At 46.0% G+C, this 19,877-nt stretch overlaps 1 protein-coding gene across 5 annotated transcripts in view; it reads right to left on the bottom strand.

Moving 5' to 3' along the window:
• The window catches only part of Osbpl3 (oxysterol binding protein like 3), a 176,727-nt gene that overhangs the window by 74,863 nt on the left and 81,987 nt on the right, over nucleotides 1–19,877 (bottom strand). For all 5 annotated transcript variants that reach the window (XM_057766014.1, XM_057766005.1, XM_057766032.1 and 2 more), the window contains one exon: nucleotides 13,340–13,575. In XM_057766014.1, the coding sequence (XP_057621997.1) occupies nucleotides 13,340–13,432 (93 nt within the window). In that variant the 5' untranslated portion in view covers nucleotides 13,433–13,575. The remainder of the gene's footprint in view (nucleotides 1–13,339; nucleotides 13,576–19,877) is intronic.

Below are 19,877 nucleotides of genomic sequence, written 5' to 3'. Positions count from 1 at the left end.
AAGGCTAGTTTGAGGACCATCAGTTACCACATGCCAACAGGCACTGGGCTTTCTCTCTTGGCACAGAGATGTACAGAGCTGGGGGTGTAAACATGCAGAGGACCCAGGCCCCCAAATGCTCCCAGGTTTATCACCTGACCACCTAGAGAACACAATACCTGAAGTACTTACCAGGAGACTACTACCCACCCAGTCCCTTCAGAAATCATGGGAGACGGTGCTCACAATGACAGCTGGGAAGACACCAGGAAAGCTGTCCGCTGTCTCACTGTCCCACCTGAGACCATCTTGGGTTTCCAAATAAGACACAAAAGCTTATTGCAACTGCATTGACCACAGACGGCTTTATAATTAAAACAGCATTTAAAAAGCCTTAGCGCACACACGGGAACAGTTTCTAGCCTGCTGATGACTCACTTAGCATAATTACGGCTGTAATAACTTCAGTACTTTTTAGGCTTCTCAGATATATTTGGAAGTTATTGATATTGCTAAATATTCCTCTCATACTATCAAGGCCCAAACAGCTCTGAAAACATCCCCGGCACGTTTCCTCTTTCCCCGCAACGTGGTTCTACAACCTGCCTTGTAAGAGGTGGAGCTACTGTGAGCGACGAGACACCCTTGAGCCATTCTGCCCAGTGGCAGCCCACCATGGGGGTGCCAGATGCCCACAGCACTGATGATGGGGGTTCGGACAGTAATAAAGAGAGTGAGGTGTCCTGTGTACCTTGTGGAAGTTCTGTCAACACACCGTCATCACTCTTGTCACAGAGGCAAACACTGGGGCTCCAAGGTCGCTCGCCCAAGACTATAAAGCGCTAAGCAACAGAAGGCATTTGTGGATGCAGTCTGCAGCTCACACACAGAGCTTTGCAGCTGAGCTCTGGACAGGAGCATCTGCAAGTGCAGTAGGACTAAGTGGAATCCTTTCAGGGTCACCTCCCATCCCCAGACCCACCACACACCCAGCAAGCTCTCCCAGCCTGTTTGGACCTTCTTCTATTTGTATTTCTGTCTTCTCTTTTCACTTCCAGGGGAATTGTAACCAATGGCTTTTCCCCAGAGGCACAGAACAGCGGTTTTGAAATTCAGAGTTTGAAGGAGAATGTGGCCGTCACCCTTTGAGTTCCTAAGATGTGAGGAATCTAAGTGAAATCGATTATTTGAGGATCACAAAAGTGAGAGGCTTCTGGGGACCAGGACACAAAACCTTCGCATCCTGTCTCAAGCTCTTTTCTCAGAATGCCTTATTTCTAGGGTGGCAGTCAGCCTGTTGCAGGGGAGTCTAAGGCTAACTCCCCACCTGCAGGTGGGTGGAGCTCTCCTCCAGAGTCCACATGAATGCAAGATGGTAGGACATTTTGGGTTCATCTATCTTGCAGCATCCTTTCGTATTTTATCTTTATTGCCTTTTGTTTTAAATACATCTTTTGTGGCATACAGTGCCCTGTGGTGTCTGAGCACTGGAGAGAAAAAAAAAAAAAGCTCAAACTCTATACTCAGATAAAACACTGTCATAGTCAATATACTCAGAGAAAACACCATCATAATCAATGTAATCAGAGAAAACACCTTCATAGTCAACATTAGTGCTTGCTATCTCTCAAGAAAATCCATGTCCATGCTACATCCATGGCTGATGTCTATTCTCCATATCAGTGTGTTTAAAGAGCTAATGGAAGTGTGTCATCAAAACAGAGGCACTCTGGGAAATACTGCATACGTATCTTGGAATCACAGGCACGGGTAACAGGCATTTAATATGACAAGCCCTTCTGTATACAAAGGTCTCATATTTAGCACCTGCACTAGAAATGCCAAGACACAGCACCAAGCAATGCCACTCGGGAAGTCAGAAAGGGCATCACAGATTGGAAACCTACAGGTGCCAAGTGAGGAGTTCACGTGCCATGGCAGGTAAGCTCAGACCAGCACCATCCCCAAGGGTGGTCCTCTTGGACCAAGGGCTTCAGTTGAGACTCTAAGTAGAGAGAATTAATTTTCTGAGGCTATCCTGGCAAATGACCGTACACTTGGTGGCTTAAACTTACAACCAACAAACCTCTCTCGGTTTTTGATTTTGGGACGAAGTCTCGCTATATAGCCCAGGCTACCCTAAGACTTAAGCTCCTCCTCTCTCAGCCTCCTGGGTGCTAGGATTAAAGACCTGCTCTATCACCACCCCACTCTGAATACAACAGTTAACATGTCTGGGCCATATGTCCTTTCCATGACAAACAATTCAAACCTCGGGACTTGTTCTGGGATTGCAGGAGACTGGTGAGGAGATACCAGAAGATGTAGAGATGCTCCTGGGTGGTCCTAACCTGCTACATCCCTGCCTACTCCTCCTCTTACTGTGGCCTAAATACATGCTGAGCCTCTCCACTGCCACCACCCCACACTGGAAGGATGAGACAAGGAAGCAGTCACCTGTGGAACACCTTGAGGGTCCCAGGGACTGACATTTGTAGAAAGAGGGTAGTTTGTTGTCAGGTACTTCAACGCAAGGTCCAGTGTAATCAGGCAATTTGTACAACACAATAAGGAACTAAGGCACAGAGAGGGTAGGACCTGTCCAAGGCTGGAGAGGTTATAAACTCTCTAAGATTTAAGCTCTTAAATCTGGCTCCATAGCTAAAGTTTGCTGTCTTTGATTTTCTATGACTATTTGCTATTGATATATAGTTTGATCCCCTGAAACTCACATCGAACTTTGTCACTGTGGGGCACGGGGAGGTATGGCCTTTAAGAAGTGATGATGTTGAAGCAGGAGTTAGCTCTCCCCAGGCAGTAACACGGAAAAGGGCCCACGGTAAAACTACAAGCTGGTCATGTAAATGTAAGAACAAAGGAAAAATATTTCAATTATCACTCAGCGAGGTCAGAGATGAGCAACATCTGAAAAGCTGGTGACTCACAATGCTGGCCAGGGTTGGAGACCGATAGACGAGCCAAGGTCAGCAGCTAACAAAACGGAAGTGGAAGACAGACAGATGTCGGCTTTGATGTGAGACCACCCCAGCACCACAACTGGGCGAGCAGCCTGTGAGCAGGGTCTGGCCATCTCCCTGGTTACACTGGAGGAATATGCTCAGCGTGTTGTGGGTGCCATAGCTTGGTCCATGACAGGCCCAGAGAATTACTCAGTCCTAATAGAAATGACCTCAGTCTTTGTCAGCTTTCTACTGAAATCTTATAAAAAGCCCTAGGGTAGCACAGTGCTTGCTTGTTTGTTCTCCCACCCCCCCAACCCCTGGTGGGACTCCTCCCACTCTCAAGAGTCTCCATTTTCTTTCATTTCTCACTTTTCCTTAGTGAAACTTGCTTTTCCTTTGCTTAGAGCCTCATGGTACCTCTGTTTTCAGCCTTCATCAGCATGAAATGGGGCTGCTGTCTCAAACTGACCCCCTGCTGGCCACTGATTGCCCAACACTTAAGTCCTTGAGTCACACACATCAGGACTCAGAAAGGCCTCAGTGCTCTCAAAGATCTGCACCAAAGCCATTAAAAGGGGAAGGCTGCCTTTCTTTCTGGGGTGACTTCTCATTAGTCACCCAAAGCAGCCAAAGCAGGTTGTCATAAAGGCTGTTGCAGGCTTCCTTCTGCTTTGCCTCTTACAGTCCCTGCCTCAGACAGGGTTTCTCTGTAGCTTTGGTGCATGTCCTGGAACTAGCTCTTGTGGACCAGGCTCGACTCACAGAGATTCGCCTGCCTCAGCCTCCTAGTGCTGGTATTAAAGGCATGTGCCACCACCGCCCAGCTGCCTCTTGCACTTTCTGCCATGAGTTCAAGCACAGCATACGCCTTGCCTTTGTATGTACATTGTGTTTTCTTTAAAATTTTTGACTGTGAAGGAGCCAAGTACAGAGAGACATTTCATTATATGGACTGCCAAGTGGAACCAGAATGGATATCATGAGGGTATGACTTCAGAATTTGGATCTAAGGATATGATGCATTGGAGAGAGTCTTCTTTTGTTTTCACAGAGGATGAGACTCTATGGATTGCTTCTATCGCAGTATGGTATGATAGACCACGCCCTCCTGAAAGGTTGCTGTAAACACCCTCAAAAAATTGCTTCGCTCAACTGCCAACTGAGATGAATCTAGCACACAGGTTATACCATAAAAGACCTAAATAACAGCGCCCCCATTCAGCAGAAAGCAGTTTGGAGAGAAAAAACTGCGCCCATGTTCCCAAATATTGTTTATAAATGTTCTTTTACATTCAAAGGGGGATATGATATAGATATGAATAATTTGCATTGGTGTGGATTTTAAGGTCAATTTTGTTATATGTATGTGTGTTTCTGCTCTTGTGTGTTTCTGCTCTTAATTGAGGTATTGTGATTGTGTAGTTCATTTAAAAATGTAATGTTTAATTAGGAAATATAGGTTGCTAATGGATAATCATGGATAATAATAAAGCTTGTAGTCATGTTAGTTAGATTTTCTAGATATGTAGCGATATATTTCAGTTAGATAGGCATTCTTCATATCTTTCAAAGACTGCAGAATATGGAATTAATTAACCAATGAAAGCAACAGATTAGAAAGAAATCACTCCCACATCATTTCCCCCTTTTCTGTTTAAACAAAAAAGGCTTTTATTTTAACATAGTAAAATTACATATAGCATAGTATAGATGCCTTTCATTGGTTAATTAATAAAGAAACTGCCTAGGCCCATTTGATAGGCCAACCCTTAGGTGGGTGGAATAAACAGAACAAAATGCTGGGAGAAAGAAGCCGAGTCAGGGAGTCACCATGATTCTCTCGCCGGACACAGACGCAGGTTAAGATCCTCCCTGGTAAGCCACCAGCTCGTGGAGCTACACAAAATATTAGAAATGGGTTAGATCAATATGTAAGAGCTAGCCGATAAGAGGTTAAAACTAATGGGCCAAGCAGTGTTTAAAAGAATACAGTTTCTGTGTAATTATTTTGGGTAAAGCTAGCCAGGTGGTGGGAAGCAGCCCCGCTGCTCCTACCACTACATTTGTACTTCCAGACTCCAGAGCAAAGTAAACTGTTCTTTATTCTTTAGAAACCATCAGTCTCAGATACCCCATTATAACAAGAAAGGAACCAAGACGCCACCAGAAGAAGGATAATGTGACACGTCAGGGGGATCCCACGGTCACACCTCCTCAATATCTTGTAGTGCTGATGTAGTCCACAATTTCAAAAGAAACCTGATCAAATTCAGTGCCTCTGAAGAAAATAAATCAATGGACTAAGTAATTCCCTCCTCTTCTTCCTCTTTTTTTCTCTTCCTCCTCCTTGACCTAAGTCCTATAGCCCAGCCTGACACCAAACCTGCAATCCTCCTGTCTCAGTCTCTCAAGTGCTGTGATTACAGGTATGCACCACCACACCCGGCTTGGATCTCAGCATGTTCGATACTCAACTGAAAACATCAACACCTGAACACTGTATTTTAATTAACCATGCAACACTTGGCAAATTCTCCCCCTGCCACCCTGCCTGTCCTACAGATTCTGGCACTGAGCCGGGGCTGGTTGTGAGTTCTGAAGTGTAGCAGAATCTACTAGCTTGCATAAATACCTCTCATCAGGTGACCTCGAGGGAGCACAAATGCCACCAAAGATTAGCCCAGGGACAAGAGGGTGACAAGAGCAAGCCGTGTCACTGTGGGGGAACTATTCCAGAAATAGATCGCTGTCTTTCGAGTCCCAGGCTGAGGTGGGTGCAGCACTCGTGAACTGTGGTGGCAGAGCTTAAATTCTTATTTCTGATTTTCATAGCAAACGTGAACAACTCATTAAGGAATGGAAGCTGTGTTCTCTTTCCACCCAGGGCTTTGCATCCGGTTTATGATCCACAATGCTCTGTTTGGCTCCTCTGTCCTTCACAATCTTTGTACTTACATCTGCTCAAGCACTTTCAGTAGCAGCTTCTCAACAGAAGTGGTTGAAGAAAATAAAAAACTTGGCTATAGGGCTCTTCTAATAAAGACAAACCATACCCATTCATTTTGTCTAGCCCTGCCTTCTAAATGCATTACTTTGAAATTTCTAGGCAGGAATGGAAGGGGGGCAGTGGGAAAAAGACAAAGGGAAATTGGAATTACTCATATTTTATAAATTTAAAAATAGCAAGTCTCTCTCCTACTTATATATCTGTTCGCCTACTTCATGAATCCACAAAAGAGTCTGCACTGGAATCTTTCTACCCAGCAACTGCACGCCTGTTCATTCATTAACTTAATCGATGTGCACCGAATGCCCTCATGAGCCAGCCCAGCACTTGGACGAGCTATTTCACTTAGTTCTCCTTGTCTCCCTCAAAAAAGCAAGTTCATTCAACACTACACATTAACTGGGGAGTGGTGCGGGAGAGTTGTCTGTATTCTGTCAATCATGTTATAAATAAATGCTGATTGGCCAGGCAGGAAATACAGGTGGGAAAACCAGGCAGGAAATAAAAATGATACAAGGAGAACAGGAGAATTCTGAGAAGGAGGAAGTTGATTCCTCCTACTCCTGCCCAGACCACCGAAGCAGCAGGATGTGATCTGCCCCACTGAAAAAGGTACTGAGCCACATGACTAACATAGATCAGGAAAATGGGTTAATCAAGATGTGAGAGTTATCCAGTGAGAGGCTAGAGCTAATGGGCCAATCAGCTTATAATTTATGGAGACCTATGTGTGATTTTCTTTGGGGCTAAACAGTTGTGGGGAACCGGACAGAACAGAAACCCCAACAAACAGGACCCTCCATGTTACAGGGGAGTATCTACACAGAATGGGAGAGACGTGGATGGTGGAATCCACATGGAAGTGGGAGGGAGAGACATGGATGGGAGAGTCTACATGGAAGTGGGAGGGAGATACATGGATGGGAGAATCTACATGGAAATGGGAGGGAGATACATGGATGGGAGAGTCTACGTGGAAATGGGAGGGAGATACATGGATGGGAGAGTCTACGTGGAAGTGGGAGGGAGATACATGGATGGGAGAGTCTACGTGGAAATGGGAGGGAGATACATGGATGGGAGAGTCTACGTGGAAGTGGGAGGGAGATACATGGATGGGAGAGTCTATGTGGAAGTGGGAGGGAGATACATGGATGGGAGAGTCTACGTGGAAGTGGGAGATACATGATGGGAGAATCCACATGGAAGTGGGAGGGAGATACATGGTGGGGGAATCTACACAGGAATCCATGACTCCCTAATATTTTACACATTCGAGTCTGTTATAGAAAGTACAAGATCAAGTCAATTCAAGAATCAAAGACAGGCAAATTCAGTTTAAGGAACAGAAAGCAAGTCAGAGGTATAGAGGCTGATGGCCAGTTGGCTGTGTTGGATGAAATCTTAAGAGACAAGGATTTAGAAAGACGAAGTCTCATGATCAAGAGGACGTTTTATTTTCTATTTTAAAAATTTGTGTGTGTGTATGACGTATGTGAAAGTGGCACGCATGTGTGTGGTGTATGTAGGGCATGTGATGGTGCAAAATGTGTGGTGTCTGTGTAATGTGTGTGCATATGTGTCTGTGCACGATGGATACATGTTTTGAATCAAGCTTAGTGCCCTCTTCCTGCTGACGCCCAGACTCCAAGCAGAGTGAAAACTGGTAAAGCTGCAAACAACTAGGCCGTCTTATACATTCATGTAGTAAAAATAGAAGTCTCCAAAAAATGTAGTATGTATACATATGTAGTACATTTAGCATGCACCCACACATGCACATGCATGTGCACACATGTGACAAATTTTCATATATATATATACACACAATATACTTTTTGGAAAGAAGCATTATTCTGCCTTTAAAACGGTTGAACTCTTTCCTTTGGTGACAACATGGAAGAAACTGGAGGACACTATATACCAAGCATGGAAAAGCACACTCTGTGTCATCTTATGTAAGCCTGTCATCTAGAGCTCTCCAAAGCGGAAGGTAGGATTACAGTGCCACACACTAGTAGATGAGAGGACATGGGGGTGTAGGGTCAAAACTCAAAGTTCCCATTATTCAGGGACAGGAAAATCTGAAGATCGGAGTTGCAACAGGGGAAGAATTGGTGAGAAAAATCACACTGTCCATCCCCGGGTTCTGCCACCCCTGGAGTCAACCAACTACAGACTGAAAATACTCGGGAGAAATTGTGCCCAAACATGCACAGACTTCTCTTCCTGCCATCATTCCCTGAATATAGTGTATACCGCTACCACGGCATTTTCTCTCGGGAATCTAGACCACCTGCAGAAGAGAGGAGGGCAGCCTACTTGATAGGTGAAAGCATTTCACACAAAGGGGCTGTGCATTCTTAAATTCTGCTATCAGTGGGGCTCCTGGAACCGATGCCTTTGTGAATACGTGGGAAGACTGCATGTGATATTTGTCAGGACAGTAGATCTCTATGCCTGTGCATGTTCACATGTTCATGTGTGCAGATGAGGCCAGAGGACAGGTTTACACATGTCCAGACAGAGGCCGGACGGACAATCTAGGATGTTTTACGTCAGGAATGGAACACCTTATTTTTGAGAAAGGGTCTCTCATTAGCCTGGAGCTCACCTACTAGGTGAGGCTGGCCAGTGAACTGGAGATCTGTCTGTCTCTACTCCCCATCACTGATTGCACTGTGTCTGTCACCACACCCAATGTTAATGTGGGTCCTGGGAATTAAACCCACATGCTTGAACATTCCACACACTGAGCATCTCCCCAGCCCAGGAGAGAAGATCTCAAATGTACTTGTTATCCACACTCCAGACACAACAACGAAGGATGACTGGGAGTTTGTTATCTGCTTGCTATCTGGTTTGTGTTGATCACTCACTGTATGCAAATATCAAAACAGCACAGTATAGCCATAAGTATACATAATTTGTTAGTTACACCTCAATAAAGCTATGAAGGGGGATTATATTTTTAAAAGCTTGAAAATCTCCATGGATCTGAAACAAAGAGTAAATGTAAAGCAAACTGAGGGCAAAGGTGTTGGTTGGCTGACTTCTGGGAGCTAGGGAAGCTAACCCCTCCCCACCCTCGCTGCTGCAAATCGAGATGATTCAGAGGAAGTCCCCACAGCACAGGGAGAGGAGGTCTTGCCATCTGCTCATCTAGGGAGGTGGAAGGAGGCAGCTGAACCTGGGCCAGGTTATCTCCTGGTCTCCTGGGGATCTGGGACATTCCATTCTCACGTGGAAATGAGTCCCAGTGCAAGGTGACACTTGCCCTGGATCAGCATCCCTGGGAGTGGAAGGTAGGCAAAAGCACATCCCAAACCAAGGCAGGTGACTGTATATCTCACAGGGGACAGGCAAGATGAGGCAAACAAGGAAGGCTAGTACCACAGATAATGGCCAGTGACATCAACAGGGGACAAACCCACTCTGAAGAAGAGGAAAGCCAGGGCAACCTAAAAGGGTTTCAAAGTGGCACCTTTAATACAAGGAGGTGACTGCACATGTCTTCCCTAGCTAGCATTTTAACGTTCCTCCAGTTCAGCCTGTGATGCGGAAATCTTGCCACTTTAAGCATCTAGCTCGTACTTGCTGTGATGAGGCTGGAAATGCACTGTGTGCTTTATTTAGCAACTGACAGATGAAGTGGGAGCAGCTGAGTCCCCAAAGGGCCAGCAAGGGAGAGTGACCAAGGCTCCTGAGACCCGGGCAGTATGAGACAGACGAAGACTGGTGGCAACAGGGGCATCACGTCCTGGGTCAGAACAGTTTCCTTTGTCTGAAAATGGGATGGTGGGGAGACTCAGTACACAGTCCCTCCAAATTAAATAAAGGTTTATAACTAAATTCAGGCTAGCTGTAAAGTAAATATATTGAATTCTCTACTTTCTCTGTCATGGAGGAAATATTAACATTCACGCTAACAAAGTGTTCTCGTTTGCTTTCCTCTGCTGTGATCCACACCAAAAGCAGCTTGGAAAGGAAAGGGTTTATTGGGCTTCCATGTCCTGATGTGTCCGTTCCTGAAGGAAGTCAGAGCAGGAACCCAAGGGAGGAACCTGGAGGAACGCTGTTCACTGGCTTGCTCCCCATGGTTGGATCCGCTTGCTTTCTCATACCATCCAGGACCGCACCTGCAGGGGTGACACCGCCCACAATGGGCTGGTCCCTCCTGCATCAACCAGCAATCAAGTCAATGTCCCACCAACATACCTATAGGTCAGTCGGTTAGAGGCAATTCTGCAATGGAGGGTCACTCCTCCCAGGTGGCTCTCGTTTGTGCCAAGCTGACAAAACCCTGACCAGCGCATAAGGCAACTGTGTGTGCTGATTATACAGATCAAAGCGGAAAGTCTACTTACTATAAAAGATGACCGTGATGTATGGCCAAGAAATGTTGATGCACTGGGTGGGATCCTCTTGCTGTTTTTATGGAAACTTGGAGGGAAAAGAGCATTGTGAAAACCCATCAACCAATCTCAATGAACACGTTAGACAGAGTTCCTGTAGTGAGGATGGAAAAGTCACAGTTCCTGCGGGGCTGTCATGCTTGCTACTTGGCAGGACCTGTCCTCCCTGTGGAGCAAAGGAGGGCAGAAGGAGACACGCTGCTTGGAGGAAGTGGCCAGGGAGGGAGACAAATCACACCCTTTCCCAGTTCTGAGTGCTGGCCATGGGCAGGTACAACCATTCCCAGGAGAGCAGATCTCTCGGGACAAATTCAGTCTTTAGAAAAATATCCCAGAGGCAGGGGAGTTAGGTCAGTGGGGAAAAGTGCTTGTCACATGTTTTAGTTTGCTTTCTCTGTTGTGAGAAAGACCACATCCATAAGCAACTTGGGGAAAAAGGAGTTTTTTTTTTTTTTTTTTTTTTGGTTTTTCGAGACAGGGTTTCTCTGTGGTTTTGGAGCCTGTCCTGGAACTAGCTCTGTAGACCAGGCTGGTCTCGAACTCACAGAGATCCGCCTGCCTCTGCCTCCCAAGTGCTGGGATTAAAGGCGTGCGCCACCACCGCCCAGCGAAAAAGGAGTTTATTTGGCTTACATGGCCTGGTTACAGTCCATCATTGGGGGAAGCCAGGGCAGGAACTCAAGCAGGGAACAAACCTGGAAGCAAGGACTGAAGCAGAAACTATGGAGGAATGCTGATTGTTGGCTTGCTCCCTGTGACTTGCTTGGTTTGTTTTTCTTATACAACTGAGGGGTACCTGCCTAGGGGAAGTATTGTCTACACTAATTAATGATTAGTGCCCATAATCATTAATAAAAAAAAATGCCCCCATAGACTTGTTTACAGGCAATCTAATGGAGGCATTTTTGTCAACTGAGGTTTCACCTTCTGAGATGACCTGAGTTTGTGCCAGCGTGACAAACAAACGCACACTTAGCCACCACACACACAAACATGAGGGCCTGAGGTGCTCGCTATAGGCAATCACAGCACAAGCATCCGAAATGTCAACATTCATACAAGATCTCTGTAGTGAGGAGCGGCGGCGGGCTGTGTCCCGCCACCCGGCTAGCTTTACCCGAAATAATTACACGGAAACTGTATTCTTTTAAACATTGCTTGGCCCATTAGTTATAACCTCTTATTGCATAGCTCTTACATATTGATCTAACCCATTTCTAATACCTGTGTAGCCCCACGAGGTGTGCTTACCAGGAAAGATCTTAACCTGCGTCTGTCTGGAGTGGGAGAATCATGGCGACTCCCTGACTCGGCTTCTTTCTCCCAGCATTCTGTCTGTTTACTCCGCCTACCTAATTTTCTGTCCTATCAAAGGGCCAAGGCAGTTTCTTTATTTAACCAATGAAATCAACACAAAACAGAAGACTCTCCCCCTTCAAGCAGAGATGATAGGAGAGTCTCTGGAGGTTTATGGACAACTAGCCTGGTGTAAGTGTCAGAGAAACAATGAGACTGTTTCAAATGAGGCAGAAGGTGAGAATCTATGTTGCGATTGCCCTCCATCCTCCACATGCACATCATGGCACAGGTGCAGCCATATTCACCAACAGAAACATGCGAGCACACATGCATGCATGCACCCACAGACACACAAAGATAAATACTAAAAAAATAAAAATAAACAAGAAACCCACACTCTTTCTTAACTCTCAAAAGAGATCTTAAAGGGCCCCCAGCTCACAGCAAACTTTAATGTGTCGAGAATCATGGAGCTGTGGGTGGCAAGCTCCCTGACTGAGACAAACGTTCAAACTAAGAGACACTTAGCGGAGTCACCACTGTGCAACATTCCCATTGGGCCACGGCTTAATTATGGCTTCCAAATCTGGACAAAAGCAAATTCTTAGGCCACAACTTCCCATGGCAAAGGCAATGCCCATAGAGCCAGTAAATACCAAGGCCTCTCAGGTTGAAAAATCCAGCTTTCTTGTCTATCCCCTGTACCTGCCCGCTCCCGATTTGGTGAAGCAGGCTAGATCATAGTCACTGATATGTCCGCATTGCTGCGGATTGGACACGAACAGATCTGCCAACAAAGCCAGATTCTCCCTTCCTTGGAAAGGAAACCATGAAACAACCAGTGACCACAGTCGGTTCCTTAGGACTTAATTCTGCCCTGTTGGACTGCTCTCTTCCTGTCCCTCTTTCCCCGTTGACCGGCTTCCCTCAGCCCATTAGAAAAGGAAGCAGGAGAGGACTTAGCTCCTCACAGGCAATCTGGAGGTACAAGCTTTCCTCAAATGCTTGGTGACTAGAAGGAAGGGCGGGTGAGGGAATAGATGTTTGATGATTGGATATATGATTGCTGCTTATGTTGGTTGATAGGGTATAAGAAAAGGTGGGAGGGCTGGAGAGATGACTCATCAGTTAAGAGCATTGCCACGCTCGCTGAGGACCGGAGCTAAGTTCCCAGCACCCACAATGGCAACTGACAATCAGTATAACAACTCCAGTTCTAGGGGAACCAATGCTGTCTTCTATCCTCTGTGTATGCTATACAGATGTGGTGCACAAACATAACACGCAGGTAAAACACTCATCCACATAAAATAAAAATGAATAAACCACTAAAAAAGGAGGGTCTTGGAGCAAAAGAGGTGGCATTTTGGTTTGGCATCTGGTCCTCTCTGGGGCAGGTACTCTGGCTGGTATGATTCCATTTCCCTGGAGGGAAACTGGGAATATTGGTGCCTGTGTGGGTACACAGCTGCAAAGGCAGAGTAAACAACTCAAAAAGCCAAATGCAGCTCTCAGAACCCGCGAGAACAAGAATTGAGTCTCATCCTGTAACCAGGTATGTGAACAAGTGCTTGCTCTTGAACTGAGAGCCCGAGTCTCCCAGGGGAACACACACCTTTACCTGCAAAGCCTTGTGATTCAATTTTGCATTTGAAGAACAAGAGTTCAAGGGTTACCTGTCGGCTTCCTTGCTTGGAGGAACAGCTGCTTGTGCTTCTTGAAGGAGAAACCAATTTTTGGGACACACCCAGGTTCTTCTCATCACTCATTATGAAGAGCTGGTCACTTGGGCTCAGCGCAGCCAAAATGCCATGAGAAGACCGTGAAGCTGAGAGGATGAAGGCCACGCGGGCAGGGGTCAGCTCCTATCCACTGTGTCTAAAGACCATGTTGGATGTCTCGGAGGAAATCCCTAAAACCAACAGAAAAGTAATTGGAGAGGCTAAAGAATCACAGAGGTTAGACATCACCTCTACTTAGCTACTTAGCAACGAGGCCACACCACATATTATAGACTCCCGTGGTCAAAAGACAGTCTGAAACTCCCCCATGGGGAGATATATTATATATATATATATAATATATATATATATATTATATATATACGGTTTTTCACGTAGCTTTGACATATGACAGGTTTAAGAACATTAGTATGGTAGTTTGAATACGGATACATGTGAAACCAGTACTACAGAACCACAGCGAGGAGCATTTCACGTCACTATGACAACAACACAATAATAGTAACAGTGAGTAACTGGCCCTGGGAAGGATGTGGGGAAGTTAGACCCTGTCATTGGTGTGCACGTAAAATATACAGCACAGCGGTTTCTCAAAACATGGAAGCCCAGGATTATTACACCATGTACAATTTTACAACTTAGATTTACGATATAGAATTTACAATCCTAAGAGAGTTGAAAACTGGTGTTCAAAGGGAAAGTTATAGACTATTGCTCATTTCAGCAGTATTTATAATAACCAGAGGTGGAAGCACCCTAAACTGATGAATGTATAGACTAAATCTAAGAAAACTTGTAAGAGAATATCATCCCAGACACCAAACAGAACCAAGGATTCACATATTATAATGTGGACGAACCCCGCAGACACCATGCTAAGTGAAAGAAGCCAAATAGAAGAGCCCATGTTATGACAGTCTGTGAAGATGACATCTACAGAGTCAGCGAACCCACAGAACGGGGACAGAGTGGATGTGACTGTTTAACGGTCATGGGTCCCTTTGGGGGTGGTGAAAACGTTCTGCAACTAGACAGCAATGGTCGTGTGACACTGTAAATCTGCTAAATGTCACTGAAATGGGCACTTGGAATTGTTGGAAAGAGGAGGTCAACGCAATGTGAATAATAACCTATTTGCTTCAGTTTTTGTTGCTGTTGTTTTTATTTTTTGGTTTTTTGTTTCTTTTAGAAAGGCAGTGGGTTTCTTATACCAAAGGATTGTATTTATTTGTTTAATTAATTTATTTAGTTTTTTTTTTTGAGAGGGTTTCTATAGCTTTGGCTGTCCTATAACTCACTCTACCTCCTGAGTTCTGGGATTAAAGGTCTGTACCACCACTGCCTTGTTTAAAATGTATATTTTGTTGCTTCTTACTAATTTATTTGGTTTTTTTGGGACATGGTTTCTTTGTGTATCCCTGACTATCCTGGAATTTTCACTGTAGACCAGGCTGGCCCCAAAGGATTTTTTTAAAATTCTTTCTAAAGACATCTGTAATGCAATGTAAAAGAAATGGGAGGAGACGGGGACAACAGAATTTCCCACATCTCGTAGCATATAAAACAGTGATTAGTGCATAGGGTACACGCTATTCAAACAAGGATTCTCACAAGTGCTGTCTCATTCTTCAACAGTATGACGGGAAGGCAGCACCTCTATTTTACAGAGAAGACCACAGAGCCTCTATCACAGAGATAGCAGGAGGAGCCTTTAAACGAGGAGCTGGAAAGAGGTGCGCCCCTAGTGGCCAGACACTGCAGTGAGAGCGATTACACCATCTCATTGAGCTCATGTATGGCAAAGTGCCCAGCATGGGGAAAATCACTGACCAGAGCCTAGTCCAGTCCACTTCCAAGTAGCTATTAAGTCTGCCAGATGCCCTAGTTATAGGCAGTGATGGGGAGTCTTACACTGAGGGAGAGACTTCATAGAGACATCCCAGGAAGCACCACCTTCATCCGCAGCCTTGAGTTAAGAGCAATGAGTGTGTTTGGTTTGAGCCACAGAAGGCCAGGACCTTACTAAACACAGTTCAACCAAATTCCACAACTCCCCCACACATGTCGACAGTGGAATATGTTTTATCCAACCCATCCAGTTATAGTGTTCACATAAGTCCAGTTTTTAAAGAAGATCGTCCAAGAACCAATTAGTCAGATAGGACATCAAATGGGACTAATTAATAAATACTCAAATCTTTTAATGCCTCTCTGGCAGCTTACACTCTAAAAATAATTACATTAAAGTCGTAAGATAAAATCAAAACAATACAGGGAGAAATCTAAATCTCAGCAAATAAATTAAGGGCCTATAGTCATAGAAGTCAATTCCCATACATGGTGATTTCATGAGACACCCCACCCAAGCCCAGGTTCATTTGAACACTTGGTCTCTAGTTGGTGGCACTGTTTTGGAAGCTGGTTTAGGAGCTTTTAGGAGGTGTGGCCTTACTGAAGAGAGCATGTCACTAGGGTTGGGCTTTGAGAGTTTAAGGCTTCTTGTTCCTTGCTGTTCACTCTTTCTGCTTTGTGCTTGTGATTCAAGATGCGAATCCTCAGCTTCCTGTCCCTTAGGCCATCCCTCTGGAACCATGATCCCAAGCAAAGTTATCCGTCTATAAGTCGCCTTTGTTGTTTCACGTTTTATCACAGCAGCGGGAAAGTAACCAACGCACCACGTTACACTAACCTCCTCTCCATCTCTGACAGCATCACCAGTTGGTCCCAACAATGAATAAGCCTGAAAGCAAACAACATTGGCTCTGCATAAAGTTAGCTCTACTTACAGGGCATGACTAAGTATGGCTGAATTAGGAGGAAAGTAAACTAGTTTAAAAGTGCCAAGAGAAGCAAGAAAGGCATACTAATAGTGCGTTAACACTGTTGCCTATTGTCTAAGAAAGGGGCGGGGGGGGGGAGGGAAGTACCCAAAGGTATCCTTGACAATTGAGCGTGTGTGTGTGTGTGTGTGTGTACAGTCATCACTATGACAACATGCCCACAGTGGACTAGGGATACTAACACAGACTTCTGTCTGTGTGTGCCAGGTTTTGTTTTTTTAGCCAAAGGTTCTGATAAAGGCGAACATGGGAGGAGAGGTATGTGTGATCTGTGAAGGAGGGAGAATGCCTTGGACAGCAAAATGAGTCACGGGAGTCAAGAAACCCTGCCAAAGGAGAAGTCCAGACCCCACTCAGGCAACTGATAAGCGGGGTCACCGTTACCCCCTGACCTGGCCAATCTCACTCTGGAGGGAACTCTCAAGCAGGCCAAGGCTCGGAGCGGGCTAAAGCTGATACTCTTGAGTTGGCACTCAGGGTGAAGGTCTCTGCCAGGACCACACCTCTTTCTCTTTCCCTGTTTCCTCCCATACCCGTTCCTAAAGCAGCCCAAGAGTAGAAGCCAGGAAAATACTGCTGTTTTGTTTCCCAGGATCTTGCTGCCCTCTAAAAGGCAAAGGAAACTTGGTCTAGGAAGAGGATGGGGTCCTTCTCAGAGCCAAGAACAAAGGAGCGGTGTCTCATGTGTAGGGGTCCCAGGCACCACTGCTGGTCACTGTACAGGGACCAGTACCACACCCACTCATGGGGGCTCTGCAGGGCTAAGCTAGGACTAAGAAGGACCCCTGCATCTACTCTCAGGAACTCTGCAGGGTCAGGATGGGCCCACTATAAGAAAGAGCTGGCCTTGATTAAGGGACATCTTCTACTTTAGGTAGTTGTCTTGACTGTATTAACCTAGGAAAGCTGTAATAAATGGTAAGTTCCTCAGGCAGCACATGGGGCCAGGGGCCTGAGCTGATAACTCGGGAATCTCTGGGATGCTGAGATGAGGACCGACCCATGAAAGACCAAGTGTTCGCCCCTGACCCAGTGACCCTTGGATAGGAAAACCTCTATCTAACTCAAGGAACATGCTGATCGGAACAAAATGTAACTGCATCCCTGTCACACACAGAATGGCCATTTATATCCATTTTTCTTTTGCTGAGATTTCCCAGGAAAGTGCACCAATCTTTGAGTACATATAGAATTGACTTCTGCAAGTACATAACTACCACCTGGCTTCAGAAACAGAACATTCTGTAGCTCCCAGAAGCTCTGGGATCTCCTGGAACTGATCTCCCCTCCCGCCCCGGTAAAGGTATGTGCTCATAAATCTCTACAAATTCTTGTGGTGTGGTGGAGGCGCCTCATGGGTGTTTAGGAGGCTTTTATGGATGCTGTCTTTTACAAGTGTTTGATGTATGTCAGAATTCGGTGTCAGACCGCTTTCAAGTCAGCCTCATCGCCGAGCTGGGAAGGAAGAGACCACACTCTCTCATTCTAAAGCACGGAGCCTCCATATCTGAGGGAAAAGCCAGATGCACCCTAGCCAATGTAAAGATACTTTGCCAGTCCTCAGAGCTGGACTGCAGCCTTTTTCACTTCTGTTAGGCTTCTTTAAAAAGATGAGAAACCAGCTGTAGCTACAAGTTCAGTGAACATAATTCATGCAAACATATGCCATTTGGGGGAGCTAAGAGAACAGAGTCCTAACAAAAAGGAAGGAAGAGGACTGGAGAGATGGCTCATCAGTTAGCAGCATGTGCCTCTCTTGCAGAGGACCCGGGTTTGATCCCCATAGGGTGTCTCACAGCCATGGTAACTCCAGTTCCAGAGGCTCACGCACCCTCTTCTGGGGGCACTAGACACACACGTGATACACAGACATACATTCGGGCAAAATGCTCACACACAGAAAATAACTAAGTCTTCTGAAAAATGTTGTTAAATGGGTCAGAATAAAGACCAACATATTTACGAGATGATCCTAGAAGACATTTCTTTTTTAACTTCACATGAAAAAGGAGACACTATTTGGGAAAGAAAGGAGGGTGGTGTGCACGCCACAACACGCCTTGGCAGGAGCCTAGTTTGAACTGGTGCTCTCCTACTTCAGAATGTACCTTTAGAAAGCCACTTCCTTGATCTGATGGAGGCTTTTTTCCCACGCAAAACAGGAAATAGTACGCTTCGTCTCTCAGGATGCCGTAAGAAGGAAATGAGAGAGAAAAAAAAAAAAAAAACCAAAAAACCTAAGGCGTCAGGTTTGGACCGAATAGACAGACCTGAGTCCCATCCCCTCCTCTCCTGGCTTCTGCAGTTCAAGACCTCCATGCCTCGTTCAACCCAAAGCCAATAAGGACTGTAAAGAAATTCAGCAGTTATCATTTCAACAAACCACACACAGTCGAGGAGTCCTAGCTGTAAACCATCAGAGCAATAAGCTCCCTCTGGAAGAAGATACAGCAAGAACGAGAAGGTCACACATTTCATCACCACTGGCTGTCCCCCAAAGCAGGACAAGGGCGGGGCAGACAGCTCAGTCTATAAGGTACTTGCTATGCTGGCAGGAAGACCTGGATTCAGATTCCCAGTACCCACAGAAAAGCTGGGAGGGATGGTGTTCGCCTATGATCCCAGCACCAGGCAGATGAAGACAGGCAGGTCCCTAGGGCTTGTTAGGTAGTCCGTCTAGCTGAGCTGGCAAGCTACGGATTCACTAAGGGGCCTTGTCTCATGGGGAGTGATTGGGAGGGCACCTGACCTCAACCTCTGCCCTCTATATGCCCCCCCCCACACACACCAGGTTAACGCTAACAACAAAGGTTAATGAGAGACGGGAAACAGTGGGCCTATAACCCAGCTCCTTGTTCAGCTATCAGGGCTGGGGTCTGCACTCAGACGCTGGGCCAGGTTTTTCTTGCACAACTGAAGACCAGAAGGCACAGAGGCATAGAGTTCTAGATAATTAACAATAGTTCAGCACAGCAGATAAAGTATGCACTGAATTGGCACCAGAAAACCACAGTGGGGTACCCACTCCTATGCTACTACCGGTAAAAGAAAGTATCCTGACACAGGTGTGGGCCCTTTCAGAGAACATGTCAGGACAACTCTACTTCAGACACACTACGTGTTGGAAGGACAGATTCGGTGATGTGACTTAAATGCCTCGGGATCAGAAGGTTCTGGGCGCTGGTGGGGCCTACAGTCACCTCAGATACTGATGAGCAGCGCTGACCTATGTACAGTACTTGCTGACCTTTCTGATCTATCTGTCCCTGGGGACAGACACTGACGCTCAGAGTCAAAGCCTCCACTCCGGCACACACAGGGCAGCTCCCAGAAGAACGCATTTCACTGTAGCCTCTCCCTCTGGAGAGTCTACTGATCCAGATGCCTGTCCCACATGGCCTATCCAGACAGGATGTCATTTGTGCCACCGGCTCCTTCCTGGTCCTTCAGAAGCCACTTCAGCAAGGCCCACGGGTGAAGCTGTGAACAGCGCTTGGCAGCGGTGTCCAAGTCCAGGCCCGGGCCATTCATTTGCCACTATGGACAGAACAAAAAATACAAACCCTCTGCCAGTCACTCCCAGAACTGTGGAACCCCAGGGGGAATTCTCACCCAAAGCCAGCATTCCAGCA

The sequence above is a fragment of the Chionomys nivalis genome, chromosome 1 (assembly GCF_950005125.1).
Source record: "Chionomys nivalis chromosome 1, mChiNiv1.1, whole genome shotgun sequence".
NCBI classification, from domain to species: Eukaryota; Metazoa; Chordata; class Mammalia; order Rodentia; family Cricetidae; genus Chionomys; species Chionomys nivalis.
The sequence above is the reverse complement of the archived record's forward strand: the minus strand, read 5'-3'. Positions and strand labels throughout refer to the sequence as shown.